Source organism: Chelmon rostratus, chromosome 12, assembly GCF_017976325.1.
Source record: "Chelmon rostratus isolate fCheRos1 chromosome 12, fCheRos1.pri, whole genome shotgun sequence".
In the NCBI taxonomy this organism is placed as follows: domain Eukaryota; kingdom Metazoa; phylum Chordata; class Actinopteri; order Chaetodontiformes; family Chaetodontidae; genus Chelmon; species Chelmon rostratus.
In genome coordinates, this window is record NC_055669.1 from 25841092 (window position 1) to 25860033 (window position 18942).

The 18942-nt window shown below is 44.3% G+C and overlaps 2 protein-coding genes across 2 annotated transcripts; both read right to left on the bottom strand.

Moving 5' to 3' along the window:
* Positions 1 to 512: 512 nt before the first annotated feature.
* LOC121614484 (E3 ubiquitin/ISG15 ligase TRIM25-like) lies at positions 513 to 3147 on the bottom strand. The gene has a single exon (XM_041948362.1). It carries the CDS (start codon positions 3114 to 3116, stop codon positions 1494 to 1496), a length of 1623 nt encoding a protein of 540 aa, XP_041804296.1. The 5' UTR covers positions 3117 to 3147; the 3' UTR covers positions 513 to 1493.
* A 4907-nt stretch (positions 3148 to 8054) lies between these two features.
* ift57 (intraflagellar transport 57 homolog (Chlamydomonas)) lies at positions 8055 to 15820 on the bottom strand. Its single transcript, XM_041948363.1, has 11 exons — positions 15279 to 15820; positions 14278 to 14452; positions 13650 to 13768; positions 12993 to 13083; positions 11572 to 11643; positions 11272 to 11394; positions 10818 to 10889; positions 10350 to 10481; positions 10018 to 10080; positions 9418 to 9484; positions 8055 to 9318 (listed from the first exon to the last, which is right to left on the bottom strand). The coding sequence occupies exons 1-11, from the start codon at positions 15437 to 15439 to the stop codon at positions 9137 to 9139; spliced, it is 1257 nt and encodes a 418-aa protein (XP_041804297.1). The 5' UTR covers positions 15440 to 15820; the 3' UTR covers positions 8055 to 9136.
* Positions 15821 to 18942: the final 3122 nt, after the last annotated feature.

An 18942-nucleotide genomic window follows, 5' to 3' on the forward strand; every position in this document is an offset into this window, starting at 1 on the left:
CTCTTATTCAGCATTCAATTTTGATTCCTCTTCAGCATACACATTGTATTCAGCCTCTATGGCCTCAAGATCCCTTCGATCTTCCAACATTTTTAACCTCTCTTGCTGAGCTAGAATTGCCTTCCTCTGGGCAGAGATTTCCATGTCTTGCTGCATCTGCCTTCTTTGCAGATACATGACTTCCTTGCTGACTATGACTTCGCTGACTACTCCGTTCAGCTCTCGACACAGTTGATCCATAAACTGATCTTGCATCTTCTCTTTGGAGTAACTGAAGGAGTGATTCTTTCACAGCTACTGCATCAAACTCCTTGGTATCAACATCTGCATAGCGCCTTTTCAGGAGCAGAGTTATTTCAGTAGTAACTGAAGTGCAGCTATCCATCTTCCTTCTTATGTCTTGAGATGGTGCTGTCAGTGCACGTAAACTCTCATACTCTTGCGTTAGTCCTGACTCACGTTTTTCACTATAACTGCTCCCAAAGTTTTCTACTGGTACAGATAAGCCACGCTCCAACTGATGTTTACCAGCATTTATTTTCCTCTTCGCACAGCAAACACAGTGAAAAATTAACAATACAAACACAAGCATTTGTCAGCACAAACAAATCCTTAAACTTAAATAAATCATCTATTTAAAATAAATTACAAAAACATACCGTATGCGCCTTCTGACCAGTAATTTAGGAGTTGGTACAGTCCCTTAGTGTCTATTTTCTTGTTTTCACCGTCCAGCGTCTGTTTGCTGCGTCTGTTTTCCTGGCAGCACATTTCCTGTGTCTGATCATGTGACGCTGCATGCTGACTATTTAGAGCAATACACAATGTGACCAGTAGGTGGTAGTAACATGACAAAGAACTTGCAGACATTTAAAACAAGACATTTTCTCTGCAGTAACATAAAACTCTGTACAAAAGAAACACATTTTTCTGTGACAGCTACACCTGCCATCAGTACAGTCAGTTCAGTGACTTCATGCACAAATCTCAGTTTGTTGGAATCTGTTGATTACGATGAAGATAATCACACTTTCATTGAAGCTCTCAGTGCCTCATTTCTACGTCAGCTTGCCAGAATAATAAATGTAAATGTCATCACAGATTTCTGAGAACAGAACATGTACGATAAAGGACGTTCTGCTGCTTTCTCTCTAAACACTCGTGCAGTGGAGGAGAAACAACAACATACAAATAAATCAACAGAAACATTCAACAGACATGTAGAGCTCAGAGAAGTTTCTGTTTTCATGCAGAGAAAAGTCAGTTCAGGTAAACAGCGATCATCCTGAGCAGCGAGAGCCTCCATGGCTGAACAGACACAGGAAGGAGCTCCACCTAAACACACTCAAACATTTACAGAACACATGAGAAGACGTCAAAGTCCCACCCACAGTGTTTGATTGACAGCTGATCTCTGCGCAGTGAACAAATGCCACAACAATCAGCTCTCAGCAACAAACATGAGGACAAGTTTCACAATTCAAACACACAATTTAACCCACTGTCCCTGAAATGACTTCTGACTGTTGGAGTTTACACAACTCAGCAGAGTCTCCATCAAAACACCAAAGCCGAAGTCCAGCATAGAGAGGCTGAGTGAACGTGGTCTGGACTCTGTGGAGGAGAGTCATGGTTTCAGAGATGCTGTAGAAGGACAGAATACCTGCACTGTGATCCAGGTACACTCCGACTCTGGAGGACCGAGGACCTGAGACGGGAGTTTCCACATTGTTGTACCAAAAGTAATAACTGTTGTTGTTCCAATCTAACGCCCAAGATTTGTCATTTTGTCCAAATCGACATTCACTCCTCCCTGCTCTGCTGATATTCTTGTATGCAACTGCTACACAAACTCCTGTCTCTCTCAGCTCCACCTCCCAGTAACACCGTCCAGTCAGACTCTCTCTGCTCAGGACCTGACAATAATAAGTGAATCTGTCTGGATTATCAGAATAAGACTGTTTTTCACTCATTAATGTTGCTTTTCTGTTCCCCTCAGATAATAACAGCTGTGTGTTTGCTGTGTTTGGATCCAGTGTGATTTCACGTGAATATCTGAAGAATCCAGCTCTGGTCTTGGGTTCTGGTTGTGACAGTAAAACATCCACTTCAGCCACTGTCAGTGAGATGTTTGTCCATTCCTCTGTCAGAACGTCCTGTAGTTTATCTCTGACTGCTGACACAGCAGCTGTCACATCCTCAAAGTAGCTGAGAGGACGGATCTTGATGGCGGATGAGTCTGTAGATCCACTGAGTGGTGACAGTGAGGGGTAGTTGTGTAGAAACTGGCTGTGATCCTCTGTGTGTGAGAGCTGCTTCAGCTCAGCATCTTTCCTCTTCAGCTCAGTGATCTCCTGCTCCAGCTTCTCCTCGAGCTCTTTGACTCGCCTCACTTCAGTTTCCTGCTGGGATCTGAGCTGCCGCTCCACATCAGACCTTCTTTCCTCCATGAGACGGATCAGCTCGGTGAAGATCTTCCGGCTGTCCTCCACCGCTTTATCAGCAGAGCCATTGATAGCCTCCACCTCCTGTTGAAGCACCTTCACATCTTTCTGTCTGTCCTGGATTCTCTGCTGGATGTTTTGTCGACTCACCTCCAGCTCTCTCTGCCTCTCAGTACGGCAGAACATCTTCATCACCTCATTGTGACGAGAGCAGATGTTCTCCTGGAGCTTCTTGGAGGGGTCCACCAGCTTGTGTTTTTCAAAGGCAGGTGAGTCATAATGAGGCTGGAGGTGTTTCTCACAGTAAGAGGCCAGACAGACCAGACAGGACTTGAGGGCTTTCAGTTTCCTCCCAGTGCAGACATCACAGGCCACATCTTCAGGTCCAGCATAGCAGTGATCAGCAGGAGCAGCTTGGAGTCCAGTCTTCTTCAGCTCCTCCACTAAAGCTGCTAACATGGTGCTTTTCACCAGGACAGGCCTTGGAGTGAAGGTCTGCCTACACTGAGGGCAGCTGGGGATTTTCTCCTCATCCTCTTCATCCCAGAAGCCTTTAATACAGTTCATGCAGTAGCTGTGTCCACAGGGAATAGTCACCGGATCCTTCAGTAGATCCAAACAGATCGAACAGGAGATTGTTTCTCGGTCCAGCTGAACTCCTTTCTGCGCCATTTCTCCTCTCAGTGTCAACGACTGTCTGAGTTTCACTTTCTCAGAAGTGAAACCAGTTTGAGCTCTGATCTAAACAGCATGTGTTTCTGCAGTGAAAGGGGCCTGTCAGCTCCTGCACCGCACCACATGTTGGTTACACCCATCTTCAAAGTGTAGATCTGAAGGGGAGGGAACCAGGAAATACGTGGACAGAGTGGAGCTGCTGTGTTTGAGAGCAGGAAGAAGAGGGAGGGGTCATCGAGCTCTGACTCATTCAGGAAGACGAGCAGCTCTGTGACTTTGGCTGAGTTTCCTCTTTACGACAAAGCTTCGGTTCAAACCTGCATCTGAAAACGTTCAAAGGTTTTAGTTGTGAAATATTTCTCACACTCAGCTTCTGTTCACGTTTCTCTTCCTGGTTAAAAACAGCTGACTAACGACAGACAGTTATCAAACTCAACTGTCATAAAACACTTTGTTTCTCACGTGTTTTATGATCCACGTTTCATTTTCAGAATATCATCCTGAGCCAAACTAGCATTTCAAGCTTCAGATGGCTTCAAACAAACATCATCAAACAAGCTGTTTGTTTCACCTGCAGAAGGATGTGAATGAACCAGATCAGCCGGACAAACTTTGGTTTTTCAGCGTCATATTTGTGCTTCTCCAGAATCTCCAGATCACACTCCAACATTTTATTTTCATCATTACTTTCAGATGCTGAAATCTTCACCGATAAAGGCAAAGAAAAAACCTCAAATTAAAGCATCAGCTCGATATAAAATCTTCCTCAAACACACCGTGGTCAACCTGAACTTCAGCAGGTGGAAGCACGAAGTCAAACGAGTCCAAAGAAAACCAGAAGACTTTTAGAAAACATCGGATGTTTGGAGATGAAATGAAGGCAAAAGCTCCAGCCGGTGAGAATCAAGAGTCAAACAACCTCTAATGAAGACAACAGCTGCATCTCTTTTATTTGAAATGATGTGAAAGCTGAGGAGTCAGAGATGAGGACTGACTCTATTCTTAAGAAGCCACACAGAGATTGTATCTGCACTTTCAGTAGTTTCACACCATTTAGCACCATGTGTCACACCACGAACTTTTACTTGTGCAGACAAAGTGAGCTGAGCTGCTTCAGCCTCCTCTGCGTCCCTGGTCAGCAGGATGAAGGCGCCCTCTAGTGCTTCAGTTTTCAGCATTTGTTAACCTGCTGTGATGTTCACTGCAGGGAGACACGCAGAAACTTCACTGAGCCTGCAGCAGCTTCAAACAGCATCAGTGAGGACAGATTTAAATAGATGTGAAATCACACCATGTCACTTCATTCACAGTTCTCTCTCATCTGTGTCACCAGTGAGTGCACACCTTTACACACACACACACTTCCGTCCAATCAGACGCTGACTCCCACATGAATCTCCGCCCCTGCAGCACAAGTCAAACGAGTCCAAAGAAAACCAGAAGACTTTTAGAAAACATCGGATGTTTGGAGATGAAATGAAGGCAAAAGCTCCAGCCGGTGAGAATCAAGAGTCAAACAACCTCTAATGAAGACAACAGCTGCATCTCTTTTATTTGAAATGATGCATCCTGGACTGTTTGTGGAAGCTGACGAGTCAGAGATGAGGACTGAGACTGAGATTGTATCTGCACTTTCAGTAGTTTCACACCATTTAGCACCATGTGTCACTCCATGAACTTTTACTGTAAAGGTTTGTTTCAGCCTGAAAACATGTTCTGGACTAAACATGCAGACAAAGTGAGCTGAGCTGCTTCAGCCTCCTCTGCATCCCTGGTCAGCAGGATGAAGACGGGCTCTAGTGTTTCAGTTTTCATCTTTCATTTGTTAACCTGCTGTGATGTTCACTGCAGGGAGACACGCAGAAACTTCACTTTTGGTGCACACTTCTGAAGGGCGAAGGTGGCACAACTTGGAGATGAGGTGGCACCAAATATGTGCACTCTCATTCTGTACTCTGCGAAGTCTTGGCTGATGTCACCGGAAGGCCACCAGAGAAACCGGAGAAGGTCAGCATCCTCGACTGGCACTCTGACTTGGTGGAACATGGCCTCCACGTCCGCCATGACAGCCACCTCCTCTTGCCTGAACCTTGTGACGACACCGAGCAGAGTACTGGTTAGATCCGGCCCCTGTAGCAGCTGGCTGTTCAATGTGGTGCCCTGGTATAACACCCCACAGTCGAACACCACTTGCATCTTCATTTTCTTGGCGTGGTACACGCCATGGTGTGGGAAGTCGTTCTTCAATTGTTGGCTCCACAGCTTGTCTAACGTGACCACTGATGTGCGGTAGGACGTGACCTGTATGAGCCCACTCGTGGTTTCATGGCCATTGTCTCCTCGGAGGGGGCCATTGACGATCCATCCCAGTCGTGTTTTCACCGCGTATGGTCCATCTCCCACACTGGGTACCACCTGCCATGGCTCCATTGCCTTGGGTACGTCAGTCCCGATGAGAAGGCCAATTTCCGCCTGAATCTTCGGGATCTGCACTTCACTGAGATGAGGCCACTTGTCCACTTCCTCCTGTAGAGGGATGTTCTGTTTGCAAGCCGGAATCGCCTTCTGAGAGTAGATGCTTGGCAACTCCAGGAAGTTGTTACCCTCCAAGCTGCAGACTTCCAAGCCAGACACCACCTGACTGCTCACAAGCTGCTCTCCTCCCATAGTTTTTAGCAGGATACTGGTTCCCCTTCCAGTGACGTTGAGTGAGGCCACAAGCTTCTCTGTGCAGAAAGTGACATTGCTGCCTGGGTCGAGGAATGCGTAAGTAGTCACCACCTTGTTGCCTTTTTTGGCTTTGACACATACCGGAATGATCGCCAAGACGCTGTTGACGTTGCCGGCTTCAGTAGCGCTACAGGTCTTCTCTGCCTTGATGCATGCACTGACCATTGAGCTAGTTTCTCCTTCTTCTGGTGGTTTGCTCCCTTTCATTGTTACTTTGGACGCATCCTCTGATGGCTCCTTCTTGTGCTTTGCTTCATCAGGTGATGCTCTGTTTTTCATATGAAGCACCGTTGGGTGAGTAAGCTGTTTGACTCGGCAGCTACTCTTCTCGTTGCAGGCCTTGCTCATGTGTCCCTGTTTCAAACAGCTGAAGCATAAGCCATTGCTCTTCAGAAAGTCTATTTTCTCCTTGTGAAGAGACTTCTTCATCTTTTTGCACTGCTCCATGGCGTGCTGTTCTCCTTGGCAAAAGAGAAAGGGAGTCAAATAGACACAGAGAAGGTCTCCTTTGGACTTGGTCCTTCCTCTGCTGGGCTCTTGACTGCTGTAGCAGTAGTAGTGAAGCTTCTCTGAAGCTCATCTCTGTGAGCCTTAGTTTGGCTCCTGGTACCACCTGTGATATTACCAAAAAGAGGGCGCAGGGCTTCTTTGGCTTATAGATTCACAAAGTCGGCAAGGTCCCTGAACTTGGCGCTGCGCTGCTCTTTCTCCTGGAGAGCGTAGGCTTTGCTCCTCCACCTTTCCCTCTGCTTGTACGGAAGCTTGGCAACGATGGCTCGCATATTGGACACGCTGTCGAGCTCTTGCATGTACTCCACATCTGCCATAGTGTTGAGGCAGCCTGTGAGATAGAGGCCGAAGGAGTGAAGCGCCTCTCCGTCATCAGACTTGATGGTCGCCAGTTCAGTGCTTTGTCGATGTATGCCATTGAGATCTTTAAGAGCCTCCTAGCTTCGCGATAGCCACGCGATGGTTCCATGTGAAGACAACTTCTTATCAGCTCCCTTGGCTGTCCATCCATGTACTGTTCCATGAAGTACAGACGGTCACTGCCACTATCTGTTTTGTTTTCCACTCCGTGTTCGAAGGCCCTGATAAACAGCCTATACTCCATATGGTCCCCTTTGTATACTGGAATCTTCTGAGGAGGAAGAGTAGTGAGTTTCTGTTTTTTCACTAGGAAGTCCACGATGGCTTGTGTGGACTCATGTTGCGGAGTTTCCTGCTCTGTCTGCTCAGCACTAGCAGGTGCACTTTGGTTGTTGCTGCTAGCCTTTCTGTGTGCGTGAGGAGTAGGCATAGCCTGTTTCTTAGCTCGTGGCTTTATCAAAGTAATAGTTCATGTTGTCCTCATGGCTCACTCTTGATGAGGCTCATTGACCCTCGAATTCGTCCAGTACTAGTAGCCTAGCATCTGCTGTGGCTAAAGAGGTCTGTATCTGTAGCTCTTCTCACTCTGCCTTTATCCTAGCCTCTTGTACATCAAGTAGTCGTTTCTGTTTTAGAGCAGATGCTTGGGCTTGTAATTCAGCTTTCTCTAATTCAGCCTTCAGACGCGCTGCTGATACAGATGTTGACGCTTTGGAATGTACTGAGGATGGTGCTTTAGACCCTTTCCTTGACATTCTTGAGACGGTTACGACAGATGCACTATCTTCAAGTGACGCAACTTTTCCTCAGGGGCTTTTACTGTGACTTTAACCTGTCTAGGTTCATTAGATCTCGGCATTGGGGTGAATTTCTCTGTATGGCTCATGTTGACTGTCAGTGGTTATATTGAAAGTCACTGAATATCTATTACCGTAGCAGCTGCCACCAAAACTGATCGCGCTGGTCTGTCACTCCGACACTTCACACACAAGGACCACACCAGCTGGCACTAGCTTTTAATTTAGCTAGCTAGCTACTGTCAGCACGTCATTAGCATCAATAGTTTCATGGGATAGAAATGGCTCAGATGGCGCCTACCTTCATCCTCCTCACTCTTCAATAACTCACGGTAAGTCCTTTATTTCTTTATCTTCGGGAGCAGTTTTCTTACTTATGTGAGGGCCGGCAATCCGCTGATTTGTTTAAGTTACTCGTATTGAAGTACGCTCATTACTAGCAAGGAAAAACTCCGATGTAAAGATGACAGATGAACGTTTATTCTTCCACAGGCGAAATCTCTTTACAGGAGTAAATGATATTCCCTTAACTAAACCATAAACTTGGCTATTTGCCACGAAATAATACTTCAGTTATGGTAAGAAAACTGTATACTCGTAGTACAAATTCACCGCCGTCTCTCCCTCACCGCTCACCGCCTTCCGTCACAGACAGCGAAGCACGTCTCTGAGTCCCTTAAAGGGCCAGTACCTTAAAAAATGAACATGAGCTCGAAGCAAAATAAAAGAGTTACCTAGGCTCATCTACCGAACTAAAACATGCTTAGTACAAATATATCCAAAGTTATCAATCTAAACATTAATTAGAGACTGAGAAAGTACAACAATGTGAAATACCATTAAACTGAATTTCAATGTCCAAAGTAGGACATGGCAGTCGGCAACTAACTTATAGAAATGAAATAAAGGCCTATTCCATAGTCCAAATCACATTTAGGACGCTTTGGCTCCTATATTCACTGAGCCTGCAGCAGCTTCAAACAGCATCAGTAAAAACAGGTTTAAATAGATGTGTCGTTCTGATTCAACGACATGGAAATACATGGAACCAAATCTAAAGAATCACAGACTGATTTCACGATCCTGTGACTGGACCAAATGTCGGCTGCACATTGTCCAGCTGTTGCTGAAGTTCAAACCCTTCGCTTGTTGAAAAAGCTCAGTCTCTCACGGTGTCGCTCACGATCCCTCTGCTACTTTATTGTTTGGTTTTCTAGTCTCTGTTCAGAACTGCCTGCTGAGAACATTTCACACGTATGAATTCTGTCACACATATTACACATGTTTCAAATGAAAGCTGTAAAACTGAAAGTCAGAAATTTCTCTTCTGGCGACATCTAGTGGTCACGTTGGAGTAAATGTTTAACAAAACAAATTTCACTTTAACATCTGAAGAAATGATCTGCATCAAAATTTATTTCATGTTCATTAAAAAACAGAAACAAAGAAATAAATAAGTGACATTCAGGGAAAAAGAGTCACATCAGGAGGTGGAGCTCAGGAGGAGGAGGGCCCAGTGCACAGGTGGAGCTCAGAGAAGGGCCCAGTGTGGAGGTGGAGCTCAGAGAAGGGCCCAGTGTGCAGGTGGAGCTCAGAGAAGGGCCCAGTGAGCAGGTGACGCTAAGCGAAGGGTCCGGCGGCGGGCTCAGGGATGTTGGTGGCGTGCATGTCGCGTGTCATGTTGGACTTCTCTTTGAGTTTGGCCTGCAGCAGCGTGTGCTCGACGACGCCGATCCTCACGTCCATCTGAACGATCTCCTGCTTCAACTTGGTCAAACTCTGCTTGATCTTCACCACCGGAGCTGAAGGACCGACACAGACGGACGTCAGAAGCAAATACAGACGGTTCATTTCTTTAAAGTGAAGCTAAAGTCAGACAGAGATTCAGTCATCAGTTTCACCTCCATCAGACATGCTGCTGCCTTTCTCCTCCATCTCCTGCTTCACCTTCTCCAGCTCCTCACTCATCTGAAACACACACAGCTGTTACACTTTGAACTTAGCCCTTTTCCCTGCTCATGACTCTGACTCTCAGACAGCATTTATTCTTACAATCAATACATTTTCATTTATCGATCCTGTGATTCTCAGGACCTCTGATTATTCAGCTTTCATCATTACTTAAAGAGATTCATTATTTCACTCTGACTGCACATTTAAAGGCCCAAAAATGTCCCTGACTACACAGAACTGACAGCTATGTTCATATTAACTGTAGAACTGAAGAATAATGTGATAAATGGGATAAAAGCTTGGTGACATCTGTTGATGCGATTAGGAATCAACTCTGGCTCCTCAATAACTGATCAAATGTTGAAGCTCCAAATGAAAAGCTGATCGTCAGCAACAGACAGAAGCCTCAGGAAGTTTACCTGCAAACTGAGACGGAGAAAATAACAGGAAGCCCAAACACTACAGAGTCAAACGTGTTTCTGCCTCAAACTTTCTCCACATGGACGCCACTGCAGAGAGGTATGAAAATGTGTGATGTGTTCTCTGACCTCTGCCAGGACTCTGGTCCTCTCAGTCACTCCTCCACTGGCCTGCTGGTAGCGCTCCTTTGCCTGGAGGAGAACACGGGTTTGTTAGCAGGCTTCTCTTTGTTCCTCAAACAAAAATGATTTTATTTGAGTTTCACCACATGTGACAGAGTTGACAGCTACAGTCTGAAATGTAAACGCAGATCAGGACACAAGGTTTATTCACAGCTTTCCTGTGTTTTCAGCCATTCCTCAAACCTGCAGCCCATCAGCTGGAGCTCATGGCTTTGTGTTTCTGTATGTTTGGACCTTGTGGGCAGTTTGGAGTCGCAGGTGTGACTCTGGTGTTTTACCTGGCTGAGTTTGGCCTGAGCGCTGCGGTACTCCTGGATCAGAGGCTCCAGCTGGTTGTTGATGTATTTCTCTCTGCTGCTCACCTTCTCAAGAGTCTTGCCGATGTCCTCCTGCAGTTTGTCCAGGTAGCTCTGCAGAGACAGGAGAGGACACACCACCACCACAGCTGGATATTATGAAGGATGTTTGCAGCCTCTTTCCAGCAGAATCCTGCTCTCTGGTTTGTTTTCAAGTTAATACTTGGTGCAGTGTACTGATAGTGTCCCAGTATTTTGCCATATCAACGTTGTGTGTCGTGAAGACGGTGTCACACAGCAGAGGCTCGTTGTAGTCAAGGCAAATATGAGACTGGAGATAAATGTAGATGTAATTAAACTAATATACAGCAGGTGGAGCCAGACACACACAGAGACATCAGTTCAACACTCATCACAGCTGTAGTCATTGAACCAGGTCAGTGAACGCACCTTGGCCTCTTTCAGAGAGGACTTGATCCCGTCTCTGTGCTGATGCATCTGGTCCACGTGGATCCTCCAGTCCTGCAGACCGACACACAGACCAGAGACCCGTCACACACAACTGAAACAACAGCGCCCACAGAGAGCATGCTGGGAAACTCCAACAACTGTCTCACTTTGTCATCATGTCCATAATGTGCATAAAGGTTGTCCTTTAAATCCTCAGGACTGAATATTTCAGACTGATCTTCATTATATTTATTTACTGCCCACGTGGACAAAGTGACAGATGCATGATGTTGATCATGATTACTGTAATAATAATTATCTGCAGTAATACAGGAGTCATGGTAGCAGCAGACGTTTAGCATGTCTCCGTCATCACAGCTGACCTATAAGACCACATTTTATGACCTCATTCAGAGAACAGAATCACCTCCAACCTTTCACATGAAGGCAGTACCTTGTTGTCTGTCCTGATGGTGACTTTGAGTTGTGGCAGGACTCTCTCCACCTCCAGGTTCCACTCTGCTGCATCAACAGTCGACTCCAGAATCTCATCTGGTTTGGAGGACGGCTCGGCTTCCTGTCAGAGAACCAACAACATGATCTGTTTCATCAGAAAGTGCTGCAGAGCTCACATTCACAGACCTGAAGGAAGGAAGCTGTCAGTCGTGTGCTGACGAGATCCTCCTCACAAAATGTTCAACTCATTCAGTAAGTTCAGAGTCTTTAAACGCATCATGCTTCCAGGTGAACTCACAGTGTGAGTAGTTCGTAGCTTCAGAGCCTCCAGGTCCATCACGTTCTCTTCTTCCTCCTCCTCAGGCTCCTCCTGGGGTCACACACAGGAGACGTATGAATCGACTTCACAGATATCACATGATTCACATTTTTCTTTTGGTCCATTTGAAACTGTATTCAGGAAAAGCTGTTGCAGCTGACAGGTCTTGATTTGTTACACAAGGAAAGAAAAACATGTTTCTATGAGCAAAGTCAGCAAATAAACTTTTCGATTTGGGGTTGGAACTTAAACTCTGGTATCGTACTGTACACACTATGTGTGTGTGAACAGGAAAATGTGTGTGTGTGTGTGTGTGTGTTAGATTGGCCATGACAGGTCACAGGTCACACCAATATATAGATCCACAGTGATACTGAGCTTATCTGCTGCACTCATGTGTCTGTACAAGAATCCATTATCGCCTCCATTTCCTTCAGACACTGTTTTTGTTGTCTGCAGGAATATTCTGATTTTTTTATAGCTCTACCAGAGTCCGTTTTACAGTGTGGTGTTACCAGCTGGGTTGGAAACCTACCGGTCAAATTTAGGCCTCAAATATTTCGTCTGGTTAAAAGGGTGGGGAAGATTATGGGAATGTCCACATCCCACACCTCCGAAGACTTGTTTGAGCAGTCTATCCTTCGGCAGGCGAACAGGATTTTATCTGACCCTTCCGATGTGCTGAACTCTGAGAATGTGCTGATGACTTTTGGAAAGAGCCACAACGTCCCCTTGTGTAAGCACAACTGCTATAAACATCCATTTGTCACTCCGTCAGTTAAAATGAATGATTGGCAACTCTGCGAGGACAGACACAAGGGTGGAGACTCTCCCAGAAAACTGGATGGTTCCCACCCACCGCTTGTTTTTACCATTGTGAATCGGTTGTTTACCTGAGGTGAGTGTTTGCACATGTTTTCCTCTTTCATGTATTTTATTGGGATGTTTGGCTTTGATGAAGCAAATCCTTTAATTAAGATATTTTCTTCTTTTGGAGGCTAAAAACAACCTTAAGAAGATTTCCATCGACATCTGTGACCTGCCAAATTCACCAGTGACACTGATTCAACGACAGCTGGTTACATAACTGAACAGTTGTTGCCAATGTTTGTGATCCCTTCCTCCACTGATCAAACTATAGCTTGTACCTGTTGGAAAGTATTTTTTGGTTCGCTGTCGTGGATAGCTGCAGCTGGTGACCAGCAGGTGACCTTTTATCTAAAAGTTGTTTCTGTAGAGTCACAAAATGTGATCGGTCACTAATTTCAATGCAACAGCATAAAAAAAATGTTCCAAACAGTGTCAGAAATAAGACAGCAGGGTGATTTTGTTGGATTTAAACAGGTTTAGGTTTGGAAGTGATAAATAAACATTTAGTTGAATAAAGTTGGGACACCTACGATCATCTCCTCCTCTACTTTGCTGAGTGTGAGCTCTGCGTCGTCCTCTATCACCGACTCTTCTTCTGTGGTTTCTGTTGGGTAGTTTGGTCTGGAGGAAAGCAAGAAACAGGACAGGAAATCAAAAGACACAAACACAACTGGCTTCTCATAGATAAAAAAGGAGATGAACAGTGCAGACAAACTTGATAGTGGGGTTGAACCCTGTACATTAGAGGTTCCCTGTGGTGTTTTAGACCCCTGGTGGAGCTTTTTTCCTTTGAGAGGGTCTCTGGTTTGTTTATCTCATGCACGAGGATGCATACATGGGTGAAGCAACACACTGTCCTCGCAATAATGACAGTACTCCACTGATCAACAGGTGGCAGTAATGTGCAAAACTATGCTGAAGACAGCAGCTTTGCAAATTATTTATGAGGAAGGAAATGTACACAGTGCATTTTGGTGAGTAACACTTCATGCAAACATAACTTTGTTTACAAGAAACTTCATCTTTAGAGCTAAATAACAGCCCTGAAAATGTCTGAATCTTTCCAGACCTGAGAAGGAACCCAGCAGGTGATCAAAAGCAATGAGCAGAAGCACAAAAAAATAAAAACAAATGAGAGCTGAAGTAAGACTGGAAAGATCAGATTTGTTTTGGAAATGTTTGAGTACCTTCTGAAGGAGAAGCCCCTCCTCCTCAGAGCCTCTTCAGCCAGTCGGTCCAGCACAAAGCAGACGTGTTCGCCTGAACCTGATTTCAGTTTGGAGGGCGGGAAGTCCACTTTAACCCCCTGACAGACACAGCGATGAGTCAAATAATTCCCTTTTACTCTCAAAGTTCTAACTGTATAAAAGCAGCTAACAATGAGCAGTCTGAGTCGGCTGAGTTTGAGGTCAAGATCAAAAGCACTCAGAAGTATATTCATTGTTACATATTTTATTCATCTGTTTCACTCAGTATTCATCTGTCAGGTTCAGACTTTTTTGAACTTTTTTAATCTGAGTTCAGTGAAGCAGACACTTAATTCTGCAAAGTGAAAAATGAAAACCAAGTGTAAGCTGTCAGGATGGGCTGATTTCTGTTTTTGTTTTGCATATGTGATCAATATATTTACATGCTGTCTGCACATGAAGACTTGGATCTACCTCATATGCTTGATTTATTACTAAATAAAGTAACATTTGTAACACCTGAAAATCTGAATCTGATTTGACCGGACTCGACACCGTAAAGTCTTGATTTTAACTGCAGACACTCGGGAGTCACGACAAACAGATCTGTCGGTTAAGCGTCACTTACGAAAGCCCTGAGCTCTGCCAGGATGTTGGACACGGTGGCGTTGGGCTCGTCGTACTCCTGAGGCTCAGTGAACGGCCTCCCTGCCGTGCTGATGAGCCACGCTGCGATGATGGTGAACATGTAGAACTGCTCACCCGGGTTGGACGCCAGATATGTACTGGAGACGAAGTAATGTCTGATGGGGGAAAACAGGGTGGCGATCACTGCATTGACAGGTCTTTCGTGCCTTATCTCTTAATAACTTGCCTAATTTGGGTCATCTTCATAGATGAATCCTTTTCTTTGAATCGACCTGTTTTTTTTTTTCTTATATTGTTCTGGAATCTTGTTTTTGTTCCTCGCCCTGTGAGGCTTTGTTTTTTGCAAAGTGGTGGAAGACATACTCATATCATTTACCTAAGTAAAAGTAGCAATACTACAGTGTACAAATACTCTACTACTCTTGTTAGGTAAAAGTCTGGCATTCAAAGTACAAATGCATAAACATTAAAATATACTTAAAGTACTCATGATGCAGAGTGGTCTGTTTCAGAATATCATATATTACTGGATCATAATTACTGATGAGCTGATGCATTCATCGCTTTAATGTAGCGGAGTAAACAGTAGAATATTTTCCTCCAAAATGTACTGAAGTAGCAGAAAATGGAATAGCTCAAGTTAAGTACAAGTACCTCAAGACTGTACTGAAGCAGAGTACTTGCAGTACTAGTACTAGTAGTAAATGTTCTTAGTTACGTTCCGCCACAGGTCCTACTAAAGTTAAATCTCGCAGTAAGTGAACCACAATTGTAATTAGGACATTGTGGTAGTAATATCCTCCCTACAAACTATAGATCTTCACTCATTTAAAAGCACCTGACAGGGATCATTTCTGGTGGAAGTAAACAGTAGGTTAAGCAGTTCAGCTGCCAGCATTTGCAGGCCAGGTTACTAAAATAGATCTAATCTGTGACATCCAACGGCTTTAATTAACTAGTTAACTAGAAGTTATTTCTCACCTGGACAGGTTTTTCATGTTGTGTTTGGCCAGAACTTCCTCCTCATAATTTAACACCTTTAACTTCTCCAGTAAACACTCCATCACTACAAACACCTGATGAGCTGCTCCGGGACCGCGATCATCTTCATCTCCTCGTCTAACATTACCGTCATCCGCCATAGTCTGTAAATTACCATCTGCCAAACATACAACTAAATGTCTAAATAATATGAGACTAGACCAATTCTTGATCTCCTTCAGCCAGCTAGTGCGTTGTTAGCCTGCTAGCTGTGAGCTGGTTTGTTGGGCTTCGTCTCTGTTGTCAGGCAACCGGGCGCTAACGTCAGTAGCTGTGTGGGTAGCTAGCTAATCTTAGCTGCCATCGGTTTCAACTTAGATTTCGTACTCCTAGTTTATCGAAATAAACGTGTTTTTATCACTTTAAAGTAAATGTATAGGCCAGAAACTTTAAATGGGCCATGACAATGGAGTTGCAGCACTTTAGTTATCCAACACGACTAGCTGTTAGCACTCGTAGCATCTATCAATACCAGCTGCAAGTGGTTCCGTTTTGACCTTCGAAAATAAAAGCCTTCCTGTGGTTGTTTTGCTGGCAAAGCCTTCAAATTAAAAGCTCATTAATGATGTTACGTTTTCAAAGAGGAGGCTGTCAAAAGTGTAATTATTTTTATGGTTACATACATTTGATAATTTTTGAAAAAAGCGTGTCAAAGGCCAGAATAAAGTAGAAAAAAGTAGACAGAAAAACCCAACAATGTATAATATATTTGTCAATCAATTCATTGTTGTAATGAGAAAATATAGTTTGGAAATAATACAATACATCATATTGCTTTGCCACATCACTATGTCTACTCTCATTCTCCATGTATAATGCACCACATCCCCAAAAACATTTATTTGAACTTTATTTTAGAGATATGTGGTTCTCACAGGACAACCACGCCACAAGATGATCGTATAGAATATGATGCATGGCTGTAGATTAAACCAACCAATAGTATATAAAGTAGTTCAAATGAGCTCAACCTGAAACATCTACAGCAGTAAAATGCAGAATCCACATTAATGCAGCAGGAATATTAATCCACAAACATCAGATATGATAGAAAAACACTGATAGGAACAATTTACCGCTACATGAATTCTTTTACTTTGATACTTTTAGTAGAGGATCTGAACACTTCCTCCACCACTGATGCAGCGTGTGTGCATTTGTCTGTGTATTAGTGAAGGGAGGGGGGTGTTTGTTTAATCTGCATGCTTCTCCCTGCCTGTCTGTGAGCACACAGGTGGAGCTCCCTGGTGACTGCGTTTGATTGACAGGCCTGCTGACTGCCTGCTGCATCGCTGATGACGCTCAGCGAGCTGCAGAGCTGCTTCACAGAGAGCCTCGACTCACCACCGGCTCAACTGAACTGAGATATATGATCATAGAAACACAACATGGAGGTGTGGGTGTGATTCAAACATATTAAAGGAATATTCAGACATGTGACGTGATGCGTTTAATGTGTTTAATCTCTGTATGTTCAGGAGCATCAGACACAGGTCCAGGACATGTTTAGACATGTTATGATGAGGAAATCCAAAAGAGAAAAATTCCTACAACTGTAAAAAAAGATAAATTAATCTTGGAAGATTGATGTGTTTTCATCGGGATAATTTGGTCAAGATAGTTGTACAATGAACTGTACATATTTGCTTGTGTCTTTCATATCACAGCAGGCCATTGATTCATTATTAATATGAAAAGCATCACCTTGCTGTCCACCACCACCACACAGACAGCCTGCTGTCCATGAACATGTGCTGCAGCAGCTGTTAATGAATCTCCTCCAGACACCTACAAACCAAACCCAGACCTGAGCCAGTCTTTACACAACCTGTGGCCTTGCCTCCTTTCCTTGGCTTGCCAGTGTTCGATGGAGAGGTAATTTAGAGGAGAAGCAGAGGTGGATCCACGGTTTAACCTGAGCGAGGCGGTAATGAGCGCCTCAGGGCCAGCAGGAAGCTTATCAGCCCGCTGGGCACCATCCAGAAAGGCTATTTATGCCTTCTTGCACCAAAATAACTGACTCTGAGAGTCATTATTTCACTGGATATTTTCTAAAAATGGTGATAGGTGACGTTTCTACTGTTCTGCAGCATTAAATGACCGTTTGTGAGCTGATATGTGTCATGGTTAAAAATGTGTGGTAATGAGGAGGATATATCAGAATCACAGTCGGCTTTATCGGCCAAGTATCGTACAAAAAGGTTGACACAGAAAATAATTTACAGGCAGATGGAAATAACCACACAGCTAAAAACAGAGCTCAGTTAAGGTTAGCATGGACTGACAACACACATGCACTGAGAAAGGCCAGAGCAGACCGGACCTGCTGAGGAGACTCGGGTCTTTGGGTCTGCAGGGGACACTCCTGAGGACCTGTTTTGACCTCTATGGAGGGTCTTCTGGAGACTAGTTAAGAAGGCCAGCTCTGTCCTGGGATGTTGTTTTAGCGGGACAGAGTTTCTGACACTGTGCGACTGATTTAAGAGTGACGGCCTGTTGGGAGAAGCTGTCCTTGCGTCTGCTTGTGTTGGTGTACATTGCTCTGTAGCGCCCACCAGAGGAGAGGAGGTGGAGCAGGTTGTGTCCAGGGTGTGATGGCTTAAGCTCCAAACCAGACAGAGATGGATGGACTGGATGATCGCAGTGTAGAACTGGATCCTGAGGCAGGTCGAACTCGATTAGATCCTCACTTTAGGTCCAGAAAGAATGTAGATCTCAGAAACCTGAAGGTTTCCCCAGCAGTCCTCTGTCATTATCAGTCAGCTGCCATTGATCACATGTATCAGGAGGTCAGTAAAGGTCAAAGATGACTCCTTTAAAGAAACAGGATGTGTTGTAATGGTGACTGTTGCTTGAGCACAGAAGTGAGACCGGCTCACAGCTTCATCAGTATTCCACCTCCTCTGCCCTCGCCTCAGCGCTCATCTCCCTAACAGAAGGTGTCAGTTCTTTCAAACGCCGAATTCGGCATTTTGGAAGGAAAACACTCCCTTTTCACAGCTTGATGAGTCATTATGTTCCCTGAAAACTGACTGGCAGGTGAAGCGATTAGATGCCACACACTGAGTGCTCCATTCACCCTCACTCTGCATTGATAACACCTCTACATTCAGAAGGTCCACAGGTCTGCAGATGATGTTTCAGGGCACCTGGACTGTACACACAGACATTAGTGGACACGTGTCCTGATCTATAATGCTTCTGTTTCAGTTTGGACCCAAAACAAACCCATTAAAAAAAAAAAAAAAACTTTATTGTGATGCTTATTTTGAAAGCAAAGAGCTGCCAGAGTTGAAATAATTGTCTTGAGAGAGTTAAGGGTTGTTTTAAATGTAATAAATAATAAAGTAATTAACACGTGACATAATGGTTGATTTCAGCTTTTGAAAAAAAGGAGAAGTTTAATTAGATAAGATAAGATATACTTTTATTGTCCCCGTGGGGGAATTTTAATGTATATATATGGATTTTCTCATTTTTTATTCTGATCACTTCTATCAGTAATAATGACACTGTGCTTAACATCTGTGAACAAAGAGAGCTCACTAACAAGAAGAGACACGAGCAGAGAGGTTGGAAACAAACCAGCAGGTTGCACAAACTT